At 38.9% G+C, this 22,352-nt stretch overlaps 1 protein-coding gene and 1 long non-coding RNA gene across 7 annotated transcripts; both read right to left on the minus strand.

Moving 5' to 3' along the window:
- Positions 1 to 757: 757 nt before the first annotated feature.
- Positions 758 to 1,955, minus strand: LOC131229236 (uncharacterized). 6 transcript variants are annotated; one of them, XR_009163229.1, is made up of 3 exons: positions 1,736 to 1,955; positions 1,255 to 1,306; positions 758 to 1,103 (listed from the first exon to the last, which is right to left on the minus strand). It is a non-coding gene; the product is annotated as an uncharacterized LOC131229236 (long non-coding RNA). The 6 variants fall into 6 exon arrangements; XR_009163230.1 differs by having other exon boundaries at positions 1,249 to 1,306; XR_009163226.1 differs by having other exon boundaries at positions 1,237 to 1,306.
- Positions 1,956 to 10,105: 8,150 nt separating this feature from the next.
- LOC131228843 (uncharacterized) lies at positions 10,106 to 10,783 on the minus strand. The gene has a single exon (XM_058224694.1). The coding sequence runs from the start codon at positions 10,781 to 10,783 to the stop codon at positions 10,106 to 10,108; it is 678 nt and encodes a 225-aa protein (XP_058080677.1).
- Between the last annotated feature and the right edge of the window lie 11,569 nt (positions 10,784 to 22,352).

Below are 22,352 nucleotides of genomic sequence, written 5' to 3' on the forward strand. Positions count from 1 at the left end.
CTAAACCCGATCCCGAACCCGAACCCGATTTCCTAAACCTAAACCTTAACCTATTCTCAATTCCCAAAGCTATAACCTATAACCTATAACCTAAACCTAAACCTAACCTAAACCTATAACCTTAACCTATAACCTAAACCTATAATCTTAACCTAAACCTTATCCTAAACCAAACCTATAACCTTAACCTAAACCTTAACCTATAACCTATAGCCTAAACTTATAACCTTAACCTAAACCTAAACCTAAAACCAATACCTAAACCTATAACCTAAACCTATAAGCTAAAACCTAAACCTAAACCTAAACCTAAAACCTAAATGTATTCTTAAATCCCTAAACCTAAACCTACACCTAATCCCAATCTCAACTCCCTAACCTAAACCTAAACCAAAACTTGAAAACCCAAGCCTAAACCCGATACTGAACCCGAACCCGATTTCCTAAACCTAAACCTTAACCTATTCTCAATTTCCAAAGCTATAACCTATAACCTAAACCTAAACCTAACCTAAACCTATAACCTTAACCTATAACCAAAACCTATAACCAAAACCTACACCCAAAACCTAAACCAAAACCTATAACCTTAACCTAAACCAAAACCTATAACCTATAACCTAAACTTATAACCTAAACCTAAAACCAAAACCTAAACCTATAACCTAAACCTAAAACCAAAACCTAAACCTATAACTTGAACCTATAAGCTAAAACCTAAACCTAAAATGTATTCTCAAATCCCTAAACCTAAACTTACACCTAATCCCAATTTCAACTCCCTAACATAAACCTAAACCGAAACTTGAAAACCCAAGCCTAAACCCGATCCCGAACCCAAACCCGATTTCCTAAACCTAAGCCTTAACATATTCTCAAATCCCTAAACCTAAACCTACACCAAATCCCAATCTCAACTCCCTAACCTAATCCTAAACCTAAACTTGAAAACCCAAGCCTAAACCCGATCCCGAACCCGATTTCCTAAACCTAAACCTTAACCAATCCTCAAATCCCTAAACCTAAACCTACACCAAATCCTAATCTCAACTCCCTAACCTAAACCTAAACCTAAACTTGAAAACCCAAGCCTAAACCCGATCCTGAACTTGAACCCGAATTCCTAAACCTAAACCTTAACATATTCTCAAATCCCTAAACCTAAACTTACACTAAATTCTAATCTCAAAACCCTAACCTAAAACTAAACCTAAACTTGAAAACTCAAACCTAAACCTGATCCCGAACCTGAACCCGAACCCGATTTCCTAAACCTAAACCTTAACCTATTCTCAAATCCCTAAACCTAAACCTACACTAAATCCCATTCTCAACTCCCTAACCTAAACCTAAAACTAAACTTGGAAACCCAAGCCTAAACACAATCTCGAACCCGAACCCGATTTCCTAAACCTAAACCGTAACCAAATCTCAAATCCCTAAACCTAAACCTACACCAAATCCTAATCTCAACTCCCTAACCTAAACCTAAACCTAAACTTGAAAACCCAAGACTAAGCCCGATCTCGAACCCGAACTCGAACCCGATTTCCTAAACCTAAACCTTAACATATTCTCAAATCCTTAAACCTAAACTTACACCTAATCCTAATCTCAACTCCCTAACCTAAAACTAAACCTAAACTTGGAAACTTAAACCTAAACCCGATCCCGAACTTGAACCCGAACCCGATTTCCTAAACCTAAACCTTAACATATTCTCAAATCCCTAAACCTAAACCTACACCAAATCCCAATCTCAACTCCCTAACCTAAACCTAAAACTAAACGTGAAAACCCAAGCCTAAACATGATCTCGAACCCAAACCCGATTTCCTAAACCTAAACCTTAACCTATTCTCAAATCCCTAAACCTAAACCTACACCAAATCCCAATCTCAACTCCTTAACCTAAACCTAAATCTAAACTTGAAAACCCAAGCCTAAACCCGATCCCGAACCCAACCCGAATTCCTAAACCTAAACCTTAACATACTCTCAAATTCTAAAGCTATAACCTATAACCTAAACTTAACCTAAACCTATAACCTTAACCTATAACTTAAACCTGTAACCTTAACCTAAACCCAAAACCTAAACCTTAACCTAAACCAAAACCTATAACCTTAACCTAAACCAAAACCTATAACCTAGGTTAAGGTTGTTTTTCTTTTCATTTGTCTGGATCATCTCTCATATGTTCTTTCTCTTTTCATTTGTTTTTTTTCCATAGAATTGTTTGTGTTTGGATGGATGCAATTTATGTTTGGATGAATGTAGTTTATGTCTGAATGGATGCAGTTTGTGTTTGGATGAATGTAGTTTATGTCTGGATGGATGCAGTTTATGTTTGGATGAATGTAGCTTATGTCTGGATGGATTTACGTAGTTTCGGTTTAGATGGATGTGAATATGAATATGATAAAATATTTTATATAACAGGTGTATATCAGGAAAAATATGATGAAAGGAAATTTGAGATGATTTTTTTTTTTTTTTAAAAAGACTTTAGCGACGAAAATTTTCGTCACTAAAAGTCCCAGCGACGTTTTTTTAGCTACGAAAATGTTCGTAGCTAAAAGCAAACCTTTGGAATTTATTTGAGGAATTGTTCACACATTTAGCGATGACATTTTCATCACTAAAAGCTTCAGTCCCGTTTTTTAGCTACGAAAATTTTCGTAGCTAAAAGTAAACCTTTGGATTTTACACATTTAGCGCCGATAATTTTCGTTGCTAAAAGTCGCCGCCACCTTTTTCAGCTATGAAAAGTTTCGTAGCTAAAAGTAAAGCTTTGGATTTTATTTAAAAACTGTTCACACATTTAGCGACGAAATGTTTCGTCACTAAAAGTCCCAGACACTTTTTTAGTTACGAAACGTTTCGTAGTTAAAAGTAAAGCTTTGGATTTTATTTCAAAAACTGTTCACACATTTAGGGACAAAAATGTTCCTCGCTACAAGTCTCAACCACGTTTTTTAGCTATGAAAATATGCGTAGCTAAAAGTAAACCTTTGGATAAAGTGTTCACACATTTAAAAAATGTTCACAACATTTAGCGACAAAAATTTTCATTGCTAAAAGTGACTTTTAGCTACGAATTTACAATTTCACCGCTAAAAGTAAACTTTTAGCAACGAAAGTTTTGTTCGTCGCTAAAAGTCTCTTTTAGCGATGAAAAACATTTCATTGCTAAAAAACCCCTTTTCTTGTAGTGTGACTAGAGTTCAAATGATTCTTCTGTAACAAATGACAGAATTACTGCTGAAATTACAATTCTGTGAGCGTCATATATTATGGCAAGGATTCCAATCCACTAGAGATAATTAGTCTTAGATGAATAGAAGATCAATAGCCCTTGTGTAACTAGCATCAGTATCAAGAAATGAACATGTCTACACTATGATAGCAATGGCCCTTTGAAATGGAAAATGGGAAAAACAGAAAAATGGAACTGCATCCAGCCTACAAAAGATAGTGGCCATAAATGGCATCATGATCCATAACATAATGCCCTTATCCTATGAAACACAACTCTAATCCATGTATGTATGAATCACAGGATCCTTCTAAGTAGGTGTTGCTCCTGCTTTGAATTGCACTAATTTAGATCCTTGCACCTCCTTCCTAAGCATTTATACTTATTTAGATTTTGAAACAGATGCTTCCCAGCTACCACACTCAAATCTGTTCCCGCTTATTTTCCTACTTCATGCAACTATATGCATGATCACTACTGAAACTAAAAGAAAAGATCAATGCTATTGTGCAGGTCATCACAGTGGAATTGATCAATTATGACATTTATAGTTTTACTTCCCATAAATAATAAGATTGTTGTTTCCAATTGTTGTTTCCAAACTGTGTTAGATTTAGGACTTCTAAAGATCTTACCTTTCTATTCTTAAAAAGGAATTTAACATGATATACCCAACTATACTAAGAGGAGTTATATGATCCTCAGTTTGAGTTGCAAGTGGGACCCATGTTTAGAAAAAACTGTTAAACCTGATATGCATCAACATAGATGTTTTCCTTCTCAATTGAGAAAAAACTAATGAAACAAAGGAAATGGTGAAGTATCCAGATCTTCAATTAATTTATTAATTATTGCAAAAAACAAAAGAAAAAATTTCAAGAAAGAAAAGGAAAAAAAAGGAAAATTCCCTCATAGCCAATAACATTTGTTTTGCAAACTCTGGCCCACATGACCAATGGATTAGCCTATTACTTTGGCTACGACATTGATATGACATTGATACAGCGGCGCCATTCTGATGGATGGATTGTAAAGATCTAATAAAATTAGGCTATGTCAGGATCAACAGTAGGTACCTTGTACAATATGAAATATGTTTTACAATATGATCAGGACATTTTAAAACTAAATTATTTTTAAATGGGTTGAAGAAAGATTAAATAGCTACATAAGTATGATGCTTACATGCACTACAAATACCTAGATCATTGAACCATGGTCCCCACTTAGAATTGGAAAGCTAGATCACTGGATCACTACAAACAAACTGAAGAACTAAGAAGCATAAAAAATCAGAGTCAATCGCTTAATACCTGACAATCTGGAAACAAAAACAAATACGAACCAGTTAACTCAGATTGCAAACAGATTCACATTCCATTAGAAAGAAAAATAGATTGGTAAATTTTAAAAATAATAATCAATTTAAGAAAATTGTGGTACCCAATAATTTGAAATATGAAATCTTCATAAAAAGCAACTTATAGATGAATATCATTGAAGAACACACTATACATTCATTGTAAGTTAATGAAATTAGGACCTCACATCCAAGATTTAAAAACTCAAAACTTGACTTAGACAAGATGCTTGAGTACTCAATCTAGTATTTTGGATTTTATAAAGTTGGTTAGCACCTGCTATGGACATCAGTCAATATTGAGTCAAGTTGATTCAGCAAGTTCTTTTGAGTACTCAATGTAACACTAGCACCAGCATGCCACAAAAGCACGACATTTTGTTAATGTACATCACACCATTCAGTCTCTAACTATAGAAACTGCAGAACAGAACTTTTAGCAAATGCATAACAATATGTAGCTAAAACATTAGAAAAGAAAGTGTGGCAGAAAAATTAGTTTGAAAAGCTCAAAGATATTTTGATATGTAACAACCACCATATACAGGCATATGATTGTGAACAGAAATTTAGAGGACTCCAGGCTCAGTAAAATGGACCATCTTTAGCACAGTGCTAGCTTCTACACACAACAACTACATGGGTAATCAGTCACTAACCATTAGTGTGACTCACACTAAGAGCAAGAAGCCCTTCCAAGTATATTGGGTCTGCTTCATGTGCTCGCATCATTGATGCAATAGCCTGCAATACAAACAGATTTCTTAAGATAAATGCTTCTAAAACGATATCCTTGCTGAATGACAACAACATCAAAACTTCTTTTTTAATTTTTCGTTTTATGAGAAGATAATAAAGAATGGAGAATACAAATGTCTCGAAGGATTTCATTTCATCATTCCTATAAAGATGACCATGAATAATACATGCAACTATGAACAACTTTATGAATCTATAACCTATTTCATGACAGGAGGGCTTACAACTGCAAAAGACAAAAGGAGCATCTCAATAGATAATAGTTTCTCTTTTACTAAAATTCCTGTAATTCTAGGACCACTGATAGTCTAAGAAAAACAACAACACAAGGGAAGGCAAAATAGGTCGACAAAAAATGCACCCATTAGCAACTTTGAAGAATCAGAGGCTAGTTTGGTTCAATAAATTTGTGTCCAAGAATCAGAAGCTAGTTTGGTCCATGTAGCTAGAGAATCAAATAACTCAGCTTTTTTTACAAATCGATCCCAAATGGCAATGATGCCCAAAACGGATCTTCTTCTTCTTCTTTTTTTTCCTTCTTTCTTTACCTTTTATTTATTTATATATTTTTATTGGTAGTATAAGCATCTCATTAGCACCAAACGAAAAGGAATTACACCACAAAGTATAACAAGAAAGGGATGCCCCTTCTTGAAATTTATAAACAACACAACTTGACCCCAATCTAGGAATTGAAAGTTAACCAGAAAATACAAAGGCAGACCACATTCAGTTGAAAAGAATCCAAAGTGTTAGTTGGGATCCTCCAATCTCAGAGGATCTCTAAATTTGTGCTAGCTAACTGTTTAATTTTTCTTTCTGCCTTAGCCTATGCTAATTTTCCCTTCTAGACCTTATTAATTAAGACCTTTGTATTCATACCTTCTGTCTCGGAAATTGAAATTACATAGCACAGTAAACCATACAATGTTTGATATGAACAACGAGTATCCAATCAAGTTTCAAGCCAACTAGGAGCAATCCCCTTATCAGTTTTAAATTGGGGTTTAACCATAATCCTTCGTGAACTAAATGAACATAGTTGGATAAATGGTATGAAGATGACTGAAATAGTAAAACTTTTTGCTTTTTTTTTTTTTAAAAAAAAAATCCTGTAAATATGCCGACTAAAAAGAACACTGACCTTCATTCTAGATCCATTTTCACTTGAAGGTGGGGTCATTTCTACACTTGTTCCATTAACAATACTTTTTGATGATTGACTGGCAATAAGGGAATTGATGAGTGTGGAGCTGTGGCAATGAAAGGGGGAAAGTTTGTCATATTTCAATAAATGTGCATTCACACACCATGGACACAATAAGTATTTATTTAGAGATTAACAATGCACTTGGATGCAATACCAAATTGAATTGCATTTATTAGTTCAATAAATCAGAAATGACTTTCTAATTGTTAGTGACTGGATCGTCGAGCAAAATGTAATTGAAATTTGAAGGAGCTACAATACCTTCTGTTGTAAGAAATCTGTGAAAGAACAATACCTTCTATTTACTTTATAAATATAAAATGCAATCCACATCCATAAACAATATAACCCTAGCAGTAGTTCTTTAAAGGAAAATCAAACTAGCCAACAATAGCAAATATGTGAAAGGAAAATCAAATAGTTCTCCTCTTGGATGCGTTCCCACAGAGCATCAGAGTTCGACTTTAGAGCTTTCTCCATGCTCTGGCTGAAGGCCACCTCTACTATGCTACCTTCTTTATTAACAGGAACAGCCACCAGGGCCGTCATTTGCTTTTGTATTTCCTTTTGAATTTTTGTAGATATTTCTTTGTAGTATATCAAAAGATTTCATATTATTATTTTTTTTTAAAAAAAAAACCTAGAGCAGATTTCCATATGCTTCACAATAGAAAACTTGCTTTTAACCATCTCAGAAATGAATCACTCATTCAGACCAAGAGAAATGGACAAAATTTACAAATCCTCACAAGATCATGAAAAGAGAGCACATAAATTCAGCAAAAACCTCATAAGATCAGAGAAGAATCATAAGTGGAATTTAGAATCAGATCCTAGAATTCAAAATTCAAAAAACCAAAAAAAAGAAAAGAAAAAAGAATGAATGAAAAGTAGATGTTCAAACTCACAATTCCCTTGCTCTCATAGTAATTGTTCAACACCCATTGATACTTGGATTGATTCAAACCGAACCAGTTAACCAAATACTCATCCACACTCGAATGCATTGCCGAAACCACATTAGAGCAAAGTTAAAACCCTAGAAACCTCCTTTGCCTAAAAACAGAACTAGCTATTATGCGGCTGGTGGAGGAGCTGAGGCGGTGACGAGGGTAGGATGAAAGGGGTTTTGAAAACCCTATCACAGGGTGTGATCACAAATTAATAACGAGTTTGCAGCGAAAGGGGGTTTTGAAAACCCTAGAGAGAGAGAGAGAGAGAGGTTAGGAAACAAAGGGGCCTTGGGTTTTAGGAGAGGTGCAGGCATGGGAGAGAGAGGGTTTGGGTTTTGGGAGAGGCGCGGACGTGAGAAAGAGAGGGTTTGGGTTTTGGGAGAGGGGTGGGCGTGCGAGAGAGATTTGAGAGATTTGGGTTGTGGGAGATGGGTGCGCGCGGGATTGTTTTGGGGGGAGGGGGGTGACGGACGGCACTTTTATGTACGTAGTTTTAGGTCTTGTGGGGCCTACCGTGATGTATGTTACTTATCTATTCCGTCCATTCATTTTAAAAGATCGTTTTAAGGGTTGATCTAAAAAATGAGTCAGATCGAAGCTATAAGAGGACCATATAAAATATTAACAATAGAAATTTATTTTTTATTATTTCTTATGATGTGGTCCAATTAGACCTTCAATCTACCTACTTTTTAGGCTCATCCACTGAAATTATATATTAGAATTTATGGGTAGCTTAGATAAAACATATATATTCCAATGGGCCCCATGGAGTCCCTTAAGCACCATCAATCTCTAATAAGATCCTGGTGGAACACAGGCTTTAGCTATAGATCAAATAGGTTTTATCTACGGATTAAATCTGTAGCATAATAGCTACGGTTTATATCCATAGCTAAAAACTTCCAAAGTCCGTAACCTTTGCTCGATTTTTTGGTAGTGTCTCCAAGTGTAGTCGGTGGATTCTTCCCTATCAAGAAGAGGAACCTCCCATCTTTGAGCCTGTTGATCATCATAGTCAGAGCCATTTTGTCGGAGTAGTCGTCGACCTGTAGAGCCTCCTCGATAAAATGAGAGATGTAATATTTCAATGATTCTCCACTTTTTTCTTGAGGGTGAGTTGGTGAGTCGACGGCTTACGACTCTTCTTTTTGACGATGAACTACGTCAGGAATGCCCTACTGAGCTCGGCGAATGTGTTGATTGAGCTCAGCTTAAGTTGTCGGTACCAACTTCTCGCGGTCCTTATGAGGGTTATGGAGAATGCTCTGCACATCATTGCCTCTAACGTGGACTGGATTTGCATCTAAGAGCGGTAGGATCCCATGTGTTCTGTCGGGTCCCCAGAACCCAAGTATTGAATAATGGGGGGCATTCTGAATCTCGTAGGCATTGCCATGCCCATAATGTCACTGGTAAATGGAGGCTCGGTCTCTTCCATCATTGCCTCTACTGCAGTTGGAGTCAGTGCCTGGTGATCCCTTTGTAAACTTTTGATCTGGCTTCGGAGTTCATCAAGCTGGGCTTCCCATGGATCTCTGTTCTCAGCCACGGTTTCATGAGGAGCTTCGACCTCGGGTGTTTTGCCCCTTCTCCTCCTTTCTAGCTCATGGTGGAGGTCATTCGGGGTTAACGCCGAAGTCTCAGACACGTAAGTTGGCACTTGAGTTACTGCATTTCGCACGGGATACGGAGCCCGAGCTAACATACTCTAGGACGCTCCTGCTCATGAACTTATAAGAACAGGTTGCTCTGCTGCCACTAGGGCGACCTCTCCCTGATCAAGAGGTGGCTGCTGCCCTGTCCTCTACTGCTGCTTCATTTGGTTTATCTCATTGACCAGTGCCTACACCTGATTTTGCAATGCACGGTACTTCCCTCCTCGGCTCCGAGTCTGTTGAGACAGTTCTGTTGGAGCTGATTCAGCATGAAGTATCGAAGACGATCGTCGTTGCCTAGTAGGCTTGGGTTCCACCATTGCTATTGGAGGCGCTTTCTTCTTTCCCCTAACCATTTCTGGTAAAGTTACTAAGACTTTTCATCATACTTCCCACAGACGGCGCCAAAATGTTGATGATAAAATTTGATTCACCCTTCGCTGAGCTCTGAGCACTTAAACCGAACCCTGTTAGCATGCACAAGAGAAGGACAAAGGAGACCCTGGCTAGAGCAAAGGACCCTCCGATGTCAAAGTCAGGCTAGGAATCTGGGTCTAAGTAGTGTTGCTAGGGCTTAGGGTGTGAGATCTTACGTACCTGTTCCTGTAGCTATGTCTCTTATTCATACATTTTGATCGAAGTAACTGTGCCCGTCATTCTCCGTACGATCTCTGACAATAGGAGGGAGCGACACACACGCTGATGTTGGCAGTTATCTAGAGATCGTGCGCAGGATCTTACTCCACGCGTGCGTTATTGGAGCTGATCTCTGAGCATGACTATAGGCTCCATTTCCATCCGAGCCTACCCTATAGTCTGGGTCCGTCTTCTAATGGTTCGAACCCATACGCATGTCAAGCTTGGCAGTTGGTCGGCAAGGATCGGGTCTATCAAGAACGCATGGTGTCAATTCCCATAGTGGGCCTTGTAATCATTCCAAAGCTGATCGACTGTCTTGCCGAGCAGCTTCATGAAGATGTTTTCACCGTAACTAGTCCTCAAGCTGCCGTTGAGATCGGCCACGAAGCCATCTTTGAGAGTGTTGCAGTAGTCAAGGAATCGAGCCGTCACGTCATATCCCTGGTCCCATTTATCTCCCTCACCAGGTTTCACCCAATGAGCAGGAATGTACCCAACTTTCAGACTCACGTAATCTGCTATCCCTTCGATCAAAACAGATGGGGCCCGCTCACCCTCGTTCCACTGACATACATGCACAGCCTCATGGTAGAGGACCCCATCAAGATCCGTCCGCACATCGCCTGTGATATTCCCGATGTAATTAGCCCCCACATGGATCTCATTGTTGATTTCGTAAGCTATAATACCGCTGATGTCCTCGATGAACATGGTCACCTTCTTCACGTCCTCCCGATCGGCCTCACCTTGCCGGAAGGTCTGCCAGATGAACGGGGCTGCATTTTCAAGTACTTGCCAGGTGTATGCAACCCCGATCTCGTTCTCGAACCGGGCCCCACCGGGTGTGCCGGTCGCATTGTTGATGATATCGTATTGGACGGCTTGGATCGTTTCTAAAGCGGCCGTGGCATAGAGAAAAATGAGGAAGAACTTCAAAGGATCCATCTGTCCGTTCTTGGTTCTTGGCTTGATGATGTAGCATGAAATTCATGTGTCTATGTATATATAAACTGGCATTCATCCCACTCGCTTTCAAATTAATGAATGTTAGGATTTGAAAAGTATTAAGACGGTCTTGATCTTGACCTTGACTTTTCCATTGATTGATCTTTTGTCCATTTCAATTGAAGCAGCGGACTGCATGTGGCACCCACCAGAGAGATATCCCTCTGCATGGCACGACGTGCCCCAAGCTCTGTGGGGCGAACCGTGGTTAGTGTGTTTTATCCGCGCCGTCCATCAGTTTTGGCGGATCATCTTAGGGCATGAACCCAAAGATGATGCAGATTCAAAACTCTTGTGGACCACACCACAGAAAACAGTGGGGATTGAATCGGGGGCCATAAGGTCACACAGACCTGGATGATGGGAAAACATAAATATCAGCTTGATCCAAAACTTCTGTGGCCCCAAACAAATTTTCAACGGTAGGCGATCAATCTCCACTTTTTTCTGTGGTGCGGTCGACTTGAGCTTTGGATCTGTATCATTTTTGGGCTCATGACTTCTTCTTTTCCACATGCACACACCCCACGCACTCACGCTGAAGTGGGATTTCACCACCTATGAGCTTATGACTTAAAGTGAGCTGGAAATTACGGATGGACAGGGTTGATAAAACACATACATCACGGTTGGCCCTACAGAGCTAGGGCTACGTCGTGCCACAGGGAATCCGCTCTCATCCCAAGTCTTTAAATATAAGATGCGTCTGGACTTTGTCATTTGAATTGGAGTCAATTCTAATGATCCCAACCGTTAACATGATGGCCTTGGTTTTTATGGTAGATTTAGGTATTGTAAAAGTCATTAAATTGGATTATTTCAACCCTCAATAATTTGGCCATTTTGCCGTCAATACAGACGATTCTGCGGCCATTATCGACTATATACAATCTAAGGGCTGAAATTGTTGCTATTCAGTTAGGACATGTTGGCCACATGTGTAATGAATGGTTCAATTTGGATTAAATATGTGCAAGTATATATATTTAGTGACAAACAGGTTGGATTAATATTCGACTCAAATTGAACCAAACATTTTATGACCCAAGCGCTGAGATAAACCGTGACCAGATTTGTGAAGATTAGCCATCTATAAAGCTACTAATTGATAAGGTGATTAAACGAGCCTTAGAAGCAAAGACTTTTATTATAACAATGATAGTTAATTAGGTCGCATTTCTCAACAAATTTTTTTTTATTTTTATTTTTATTTTTATTTATTTATTTATTTTTTTTAAGATAGAAAAACTTAAAAAGAATATTGGGTGCCAATTTTATTATATATATAAATAGATGAAGTGCAATCGGCATATAAAGAAAGTAAAAAAAAGATTATTAACTGTGTTTTAAGTTGGCGGCAATGGTTTTGATATTCTTTCAAACTTGATGGTTGTGAGATGGTCATGAGAAAAACTAGATGGTCATAGTGATTGGTCAGCAGGTCGTGACTGAAAAATTGCACTAAGGACTTAGGGATGATACGATCATGGATATTTAAACTAAATTAACTGACTTACTATGGTGGTGTGTCGAAAAAAAAAAACCTATGCTAAAGACTCCAAGCTCGTTGTAGGATGGTGCTAGCAAAACCTCGTTGTAGGATGGTGCTAGCAAAAGTTGAGGGATTGAAACTAAACTAATTGAGATATGTGCTCATGAGGGCTGAAAGATAGGCAGCGTTGAGTTGAAAAGGTTGTGTAAATTATATTGGTGTGAGTCCTGGAGTTCTTTTTGTGCTGATTTTAAAGACTAAGAAATGCAGTGTTTGTGAGATCTCATGCAACTCTCCTTGATCCTCCATGTACGTGTAGCCTATCATAATCAATCACGTGTACAAGAGAGATCGCGTTTCCAACAAATACATGATCTTGTATGCTCTTCTTTTATTATTTCGGCCTTACAAATGGGAAGCTTTGCTAGAGACTCTTCACGTTATTTGACTTCTTACTTGGATGGAGAGTTTCTTTTGTGAGACTCTTGCTTTTAATGGTTTCGAATATAAACACACGTCTAGCCTTTTGGCTTTGACAATCATCTTCACTACGTTTTAAATAAGGCCCCACGTGACATCTTCTTGGTTGTCTAATCTACCTTATTAGGCTAGGTATAACCAATGCCCCCATGTCTCTTTGCATTTGGAGAATATGAAGAGACGCTAAATGATTCTTAACAGTTCCTTGTTAAATTGGTCGGTGTTCATTTTCTTGTTGCTCCTTGGGATTCCTATTATAAATTAAGGACACCCTGGTCAAATTGGCCATTGGGATGATCATTTTGGTAATTAAATTGGACATTTCAATCATTAATTGATCATTTTAATCAAATTGCCTGTTGGGATGGAGGCATGCTTTTGTGAGACTTGCTTTTAATGCTTTTGAACATAAACTCACATTTAGAATTTTGGATTTGACAATCATGTTCACCACGTAGTATATAAGGCTCCACGTAACATCTTTTTGGCTGTATTAGGTTGGGTGTAAACAATGCCCCCATGTTTCTTTGCATTTGGAGAATGTGAATTAAGAAACGCTAAATGACTCTTAACAATTCCTTGTTAAATTGGTTGATGATCATTTTCTTTATTGATCCTTGGGATTCTTATTGTAAAGGACACCCTGGTCAAATTGGCTATTGGGATGATCATTTTGTTTGTTAAATCGGACATTTCAGTCATTAATTTGGTCATTTTGATAGAATCAGTTGCTGTTGACTTCTTTTTTTTTTTTTTAATCGTCCAAAGTAGCCGTGTGGTGTTTTTGTATTTGGCCATGATAACCTTGATGTTCTTCATATATGAGGCGTAGGTGATGTGGCAAATTTGCATTGTGGTTTGTTTGGAGTAGTAAGATATTAGTAGGACGCGTAGGCCTGACAAAACCTGGGGAGATAAAATCTGGAACGTCAAAATCCCTCCGAAGATTTCTCTGTTGATTTGGAGGATTCTCAAGAGTGCCCTTCCGGTTGATGCGAGTGTTCAATCTCGTGGCATCCATCTCGCATCCCGCTGCTGCTGTTGCATTGACGATACTTGTCAGATGCTAAGACCTACGGTTGAGACTTCTGTCCACCTTTTCTTACAGAGCAATCACGCGAGAGATATCTGGTCCCATTTCTCCATCATTTTCAACGTTCAGATGGCCCCTTTTCCCTCAGTGGAAGGCTGGCTGTCCCACTGGTGGAGATCCCGCTCAGCTAATGGGCCATCGGCACCTTTCAAGAAGATTTTGCCTTGTGTTATTCTTTGGGAGCTTTGGAAGAGTAGGAATGTAGCGCGCTACGAAGGGGTGTTGATGAAAGTGGGTGTGATCATCTCCCGCATCAGCGGTTAAGTTCGTTTCTTTGTCAACAGATGGGGCATTCTGCATTCTCGACTAGGCTCGTCTAGCGGGGCTCTAGCAGCCATGGGTATTTTAGTGCCTCCTCAGCCAAGAAGTTCATCCCAGGTGGTGATTTGGAGGAAACCCCCGCCGGGCTGGTTTAAATTGAACGTAGATGGTTCTTCCAGAGGTAACCCAGGCGCGGCAGGGGGAGGGGGATTTTGTAGAGGGGAGAAAGGGGAGTTCTACTTCGATTTTTATGCTGGCGATGGTGTCACCTCCAACACAGGAGTGGAACTATGGGTCATTCATGATGGTCTTCAGCATTGTCTCCAACTAGGATACTCCAACATTTTAGTGGAATCTGACTCTCTTCTAGTGGTGAATTTCCTTTCTGGTCGATCTGTTTCGGGTTGGAAATGGAAGTGTTGGATCAATAGAATCAATAACCTCAGCATAACTAGTAACGTTCAATTTGTTCATATCCTTAGAGAAGGGAACAGGTCGACGGATGCTTTGGCCCATATGGAAAGCGAAAACCAAAGGTCGGCTCTATTCTTGGGCCATGCCGATCTCCCGCCTATCCCCAGGGGCCTCCTCTTCCTCGACAGGATGAGTTTAGGCACAGTTAGAAGGGGGATCTAGCCTTCTTTTCCCCTTCTTTTCGGGGTCAAGCCGGCCCCACCCTTGTTTCTTTTTTGTTCCTTACCTTTCCTTTCCTTTTTTGTCAGGGAAAGCCCGAATCTTGGGTGATGCAATTCTCCTTCTGTAAATCCTATTTTTTATGAAATGAAAGCCCCTTTTCCTTATTAAAATAATAATAAAAAAAGTTAGTCGGTTACATAGACCTTTTGGCAGCATCATTCAAATAACACATGAGTAGGTGGCACGCCTTTTGGTGGGGTATGACACGCTTTTTCCCTTAGTCTCCAAGTGTTTCTGGTTTCGACTTGTCCATTTTACTTTGTCATTTCTTCGGAAGTTGTCTTCTAGATGTTGATTTATTATTCGTTGGTCATTCTAATTTTTATGTATTGGTCATGATAACACATGAGTAGGTGGCACGCCTTTTGGTGGGGTATGTCATGCTTTTTTCCTTGTTCCCCAAGTGTTTCTAGTTTCGACTTGTTCATTTTACTTCGTTAGTTCTTCGGAAGTTGTCTTCTAGATGTTGATTTATTATTCATTGGTCATTCTTTTTTTTCTTTTTTTTTTTGGCCATGATAACATGCGTGTCCATTGAATGTTTAATAACCCTATGATTATGACATTGGCGAGTTACCTTTTGCGTCGAATTAATTGGATATTTATAATAACCTAATTGTCGTGATTATGCTATTAGTAGCGATCTTTGAGTCGTGGGATTAACTGTCATGCCCCAAAATTCGACATCTAAGTTTATGGACTATGGTTCTGAATTCAATGGTACAAAATATATAATGAACGAAAGCTTAACATTATACATTACTTTCACATATAATTTCACATTCGCATTCACATCCAGAATCACATTCATATTCACATTCGTATTCATTAATTACTTATATTATGAAATCAATTTATATTAATCATCATCCACATAATTAATCAAGTTTAAATCATCAATACCATTCACTAATTTACCAATCAAGTCTTTAATAATCAAGTCTATTAGTTTATTATAAAGACCTTATTACATCAATTATTCAAATAAAAGATAATTACGAATTGAATCTCTAACACCCTTCCTCCTCCTAGAAGTTCTCCTCTAGGTCATCACCTTTTTAAAAAAAAAAAAACACCCATGCACACACACCCCACACACTCACGCCTAGTGGGTTTTCACCACGTATGGATACTCGACCCTTGACTGGGTGTTGAAACTCCCGAGAGTCTACCACCCGATCAAGAGTAAGGATCCATCCCCTAGGTCATCACCTGAAACTGATTATTAACAATGAAAGAGTGAGCTACAAAAGACCAGTGAGATAGCCTTGCACAATTTATCACATGTAATTAGAGTTCAACATAAATAAAGAGATTTTCATATAAGATGAGTACTCAAGAGTATTTAAATCCAAAAGAATATTATAAACCATGCATGCAATGCAGGATATGCAAATATGCATAAACTGTCACAGTATGGTAATTAGTAGAATATTTAAGGCTTATCTAAGGCCAGTTTAATTCAATCGGCCTACACTGTTAATCAAATCTTTGTTGGTCTGCGTAGTGGTTCCTTACACCTGGGTGCTCACCCAATTGGCCAACACCAATCTTGTTAATCTGCACAGCGGTCTCTTGCAGTGCTCACCAACCAGCTATTATCAATGAAATATCCACCGGCCCTGATAGCAGTATCTTTCACGGTGCTCACCCAACCGGCCATGACTGATAGAGTACATATGGCCTATTACGCTCACTTGGGCGCTCAAATAAAGAAGTTCATAGAGACTGTAGTACCATGCACTTAGGTGCTCATCCAAAGGCATTCACTGGAGTTGTCATTTATGGAATACATGGATCATAAAATCCTTTTCCAAAGCATCTCAAAAGTAAGCACTCATGTTTCCATCCTTTCTGTGGCACTAAAACACAATAAAATCTCAAGATATGCATGACTTCTCAATACAATAGGTCACCAAATTTACTGAAATCAATCCGAAAATATAATCTTCAGTAAAAGTTTTTGAAATATGATAATTACAACATGAGTTTCTAGCAATTCACCAAGGTTAAACATAAAACGATTTTCATGCAACACGAGCTGCAATCACATACGTCAAAAATTCAAAATTTTCATAAAATTAAGAACCGGTATAGTAAAACTGAAATTAAATAAATTACAAAGTGAAAACAATGTAAAACAACTCACTCATTACTGTCTGACTCAAACCAGATCAAAATTTAAATCAACTCAGTTTTACTCATTGTGACTCAATTTCAACACGGTGCGAACTTAGTGCTCAATTCCTCCAACTGAATTCTTAGCCCACCGGGGAGTTTTCAATACTGCTAGACTTGAACTTGAGTTGACTCGATGCTGAAGTCTATAAGACTTGGTACACACCTCAATATATGCATTGTATATACACGACATCCATTCATTTTGATAGCTTATTTTAAGTAATGGTCCAAAAATAAAGCAGGTTCAAATCTTAGGTGGATCGCACAGTAGGGATTGAATTCCCACAATTAAAAGCTTGGGGTTATAAGAGTTTTGGATCAAGATGATATTTTTATTTTTGACCTTATCAATAGGTTAGTTGACAAATAAATATTACGTTGGACTCTAGTTAGTTTTTAACGGTAGGTTTCCAGAGCTAAAATTGTGTTGGGGTAAATGAGGTAAACCCAAGACTCAAGTGGACTACACCATAGGGGATTACACAACAGGAAGCTAGCAGTTTGATAATGACACCCACTGTTGAAACTTTCCAGGGTCATTGTGATGGTTAATTGCCATCCAACCTGATCGTATGGTCACATAAACCTATATCAAGGGAAGATAAAATTAACATCTGATCCAAAACCTTGGTAGCCCTAAAAAAGTTTTCAACAATAGGTTTTTAATCCCTAATGTGGTTGACTTGAGCCTTGGAACTGCCTCATTTTTTTTGGCATCTACCCTAAAATGATATTGCAAAATGGATGGACGGTGTGGATAAACCCATACATCAGGGTGCCCTCTCAGAGCTCCTATGTGTTCTAGCTAGAGACGGGCAGGGGTAGTACCCAATCTGCATCCATCATCGCGACCGTCTTGCCAAAAATAACTCCCGCCTGCAGATGTATTGAGCAACAAGCTAAAGCATTTTGAGTAACTCTATCAATCCCACCATTGATGAATGTGCCTTATCCATGCCATCTATCCATTTTACCATATCATTTTAATAGATAAGCAAAAAATTTAAGCATATATATATCCAAAGCTCAAGTGGACCACACCATAGGAAATAGTGGGATAATGATGTCCATCACCCAGAGATGTTTATTTATCATCCAATCTGTTCATAAGGTCACACAGACATGGATGAAGGAAAAAAGCAAATATAAGCTTGATCGAAAAAATTCGTGGCACCCCAAAAGTATTCAACGGTAGGGTTTTCAATTCTTATCATTTCCTGTGGTGTGGTCCACTTAAGCTTTGGATATGCTTCAAGTTTAGGTTCATGCCCTAAAATGTTTTGAGGAAATGGGTGAATGGCATTGATAAAACAAATACATTAAGGTGGGCCTCACAGAGTTTGCTCAGTACACACGAGTATCTAGGTTGAAAATGTTACTGTTATGGGACACTAGTTTTGATTTGATAGGGCCCATGGTCCACTCCCACCATTAGCTCTTGACTTCCATATTAGGCCACGCCACGCCAAAGCAAATAGTTGGGAGAGAGACATCCAACCTTATTTTTTACAGGGCCCACCATAAAATTTATATAAAATCCACTCCAACCATTGGATTGCATACAATCATTTAGGGCAGTGGCCAAAAAAATCACACCCATATTTTATTTACTTAGGCCACATTAATGGAATGGAGGGTGAGTGTTGTCCCCATACACTTTTTTCAATCATATAGTCCACCCGAGTTATATATATTGTTGATTTTTGTGCCCTTGACCTAACATGGGTTAAGAACCTAGTGATCAAAATTAATTTTAAATAAACATCATACTTGTCACGCCCGAAATTCGGATTTAGAATGTGTACCCTTCGAACCCAGATACGACACATTATTTATACACAGGGATGTACTTAAATAATATATTCATATTGGTTTCCAGATGCTTAAAAAGTACATTAATTTCACAATCACAAATATCCAGCAAGATATCTTTCATTTAATCATTCCCATCATACACACATATATCCACCACCAAGGTAATTTAAAGGCATTCATTCCACATATTAATAACATTACCAAAAGCTAATCATGGTACCACAACCCATCCATTTGGGACTTTATTAAATTATTTACTAACAAATACTTTAACGATTCATAATTTTCAGCTACTCAATTTAAAATTTGTTCAAAAACATAAGATAGGGCTATTGCCCATGTGAATCGTCCACTGATTCACCTTCTTGCCCTAAAACTTGAGCAGTTGTTTTATCGTCGCTAAATCTATATGGTTTTTTCATCAATATAAGTCAATTGGCTAGGCCCGGTGAGTGAACCCATCATCGTTCATACACATCATAATTAAAATAGGGATGCATGAATGTCATTAGATGCATAGATGTGTGAATGCATCAAGTGTATTGATCAGTCCACTTACTTTAGTTGGATTCCATCAAACCTGCATCTCTCCTTCTAGGGTAGGCTTCCACTATATTGGTAGGCTTCCATATATTGTGGGAATCCATGGATGGTCTCCTAGGTCATCCAGTACTGTAAGTACCTACAGGTCATCCAAGGAGTGCCCCTAGGTATTCAATCACTACTAGAAAACTGGGCAAAAGCTACGGATAAAAACCATAGCTAAAGGCCTATGTCTATGGTTAGAGTCCGTAGCACGGCCGTAGCCATTGGTACCGTAGCCATAGGTCTTAGAGCTATGGCTACAGATTTAATTCGTAGACATATAAACAATAGGTACAAATTAAATCTGTAGTCATAGCCTCCGTAGCTCTAAAGTATATACAGCTACGGATTATATCTGTAGCTAAAAGTAGAGCGAGAACCATAGCAAAAGGCTGAAATTAGCAATAGCTACGGTTTCTAAATAAAGGGCTACGGTTAATAGTCGTAGCTACTGCCTATTTTTTAAAATAAAATTAAAGAAAATATAATAATGGCATCTATTACCATTGTAGTACATGCCCTAATAGATCACTCATATAAGCTAATATAGATAAATATTTTATGGCTAAATCATTCATTCATTCAATCAAGCACAATTATTCATTCATTCAATCAAATACAATCATTCATTCATTCAATCAAATACAATCATTCATTTTAATCCGTTTACAAAAATCCAATGCCAACATAATAGTTATATGTCTATTTAAAGTTCTCATTGGCAGCAAGATCCAATGCCTTCCGCAGCCAAATAACTTCTCAACAATCGCAAGCGAGAACTCCATAGATGTGCCTATACTAGTTATTAATTTGCCATCAACAAACACCCTATTCTCAGCTTCGCTTTGATCCGAAAGCTTACTATTGAGGGTCAAATATTGCATATTAGACCCCACTTATTAGATGGATTTACGAGCATGATACTATTTAACGCCTTATTTTAATCATGTTGTGATGCAAGGTGAATCTACGAGTGTGGACTGGAAAGGACGCTAAAAACATGGATTTAACACTCTGGCATCACCAAGGCATTGGATGGGACTTCATAGGACCAAGATCAAGGATTTACACACTAGAGATCAGAGAAATTCCAGCCACTCACTCCAAACAGGCCTGAAAAACGTCCAAAATATAAGATCATAGGGTTTTCACCATCTGATCGGCTCGAAACTTCATACAAGGCCTGAGGAACATAAATTAACCGTACACATAAATTTGAGCCCTTGGATCTATGTGGAAATGGCCCAACGGATAGATCATCCCATAAAATCATGATTTGGGGCCCGCCTGAAATCTGGATATACCTCATTTTTTGACTGAACGTGTTAAATGAGGTGACGAAACAGATGGTTAGATTGGATACTTCATAAACAGCACAAGTGGACTCAACTGGCATTTCCAGTGCACACAACACAAGTGCACTCGCCAAACACCGAAGCACCAAGTCGGGCGCTGACCCGGCTTCTCTTATTAAAAATGAAAATTTTCATTTTTCACGGCAAGAGAGACTTGCGGTTGGGTGTAGTGGGCCACCATCTTGATTCAACGGTCCAATCCGGACCGTTCATTGGAATCTCGTAGGCCCTCTTACTAAGGCCTAGGTGACAAAATTTGAAGAAACAGTGATGATAGGTTTCCAGCCATTCAAACACAGAATGTAAGACTTGTATCCTAGTCCGTACCATTCCGTTGGCTTCCGCGGTCCTTCCGGTCGAATTCCGACAACCTTCGCACCGTATTCGACGTTTGCGTGCGATCTTAAGCCAAGTCCCGCTTACCGAAGTCAGCTCGAACCGAAACCCATACCTTGGCAACCGCGCAGTCACCGAGGTTCCAACGCTGCGACTCGCGCACCGAACCGATACCCAGGTTAGAAGATTTAGGCCTGCGTTCAATTCGAAGAAAACATGACGCATTGTGAATATTGAGGGAATCTTTACAATATGTCCCATCAATCAATCAATCAATCTCATCAATCAAGTACACATCACACATCAAGTCAAGTACAAGCAACCCATACCCTATCCCTACCTCTCTTTTACACAAGCTACCTAAAGTCAATCCTCACATCACTTCATCCATCACTCAACCCATCTCTCCATCACCTCTTATCAATCCCATCACCTCACTCTCTCTCTCTCTCTCTCTCTCTCTCATTTCTCAATCTCCCAAGCAACCCAAACTCCATACGTCCAAGCTCTCTCCCTCCCAAATGCCAAGTGTGGCCCACTTTCTCTACTCTCTCATCTCCCATCTCAACCGTTGATCCATCATCTACTGTTGAGGGTCGAATATTGCATATCAGATCCCAGTTATTGCCAGGATTTACAAACATAGTATTGTTTAACGGCCTAATGTAATCATGTTTGTGATGCAGGGGGTATTCACGAGCTTGGACTGGAAAAGGGTACTAAAAGTATGGATTTAACAGTCTGAAGTCACCAAGGCAAGCGACGGACCCTAGGAGACCAAGATCGACAGATTTACACGCCAGGGATCCAAGAAAATCGAGGAATTGAAGCTCAAGCGGCCTGAAAAGTGTCCAAAATGCAAGATCATAGGGTTCCCACCATCCAATCAGTTCGAAACTCCATACGTGGCCTGAAGACCATAAATGAACCGTACATGTAAAATTTCATCCATTGGATCGCTGTGGAATTGGCCCAACGGACATATCAGCCCATAAAACCATTGATTTTGGGCCCGCCTGCTATCCAGATGTGCTTGAAAATTGGTCTCAACGCGTTAAATGAGCTGACAATACGGATGGACGGAGCGGATTTCTCACGAACATCTTTGTAGGACCGCATGTGCATCACGTGTGCACGGTACACAAGTGCACCAACCGTGCACTGTATTCCTCAAAATCGGTCAGCGCACGCTGACTGACGTCTCCCTCTCCAACT

This window comes from Magnolia sinica, chromosome 16 (genome assembly GCF_029962835.1).
Source record: "Magnolia sinica isolate HGM2019 chromosome 16, MsV1, whole genome shotgun sequence".
NCBI lineage: Eukaryota > Viridiplantae > Streptophyta > Magnoliopsida > Magnoliales > Magnoliaceae > Magnolia > Magnolia sinica.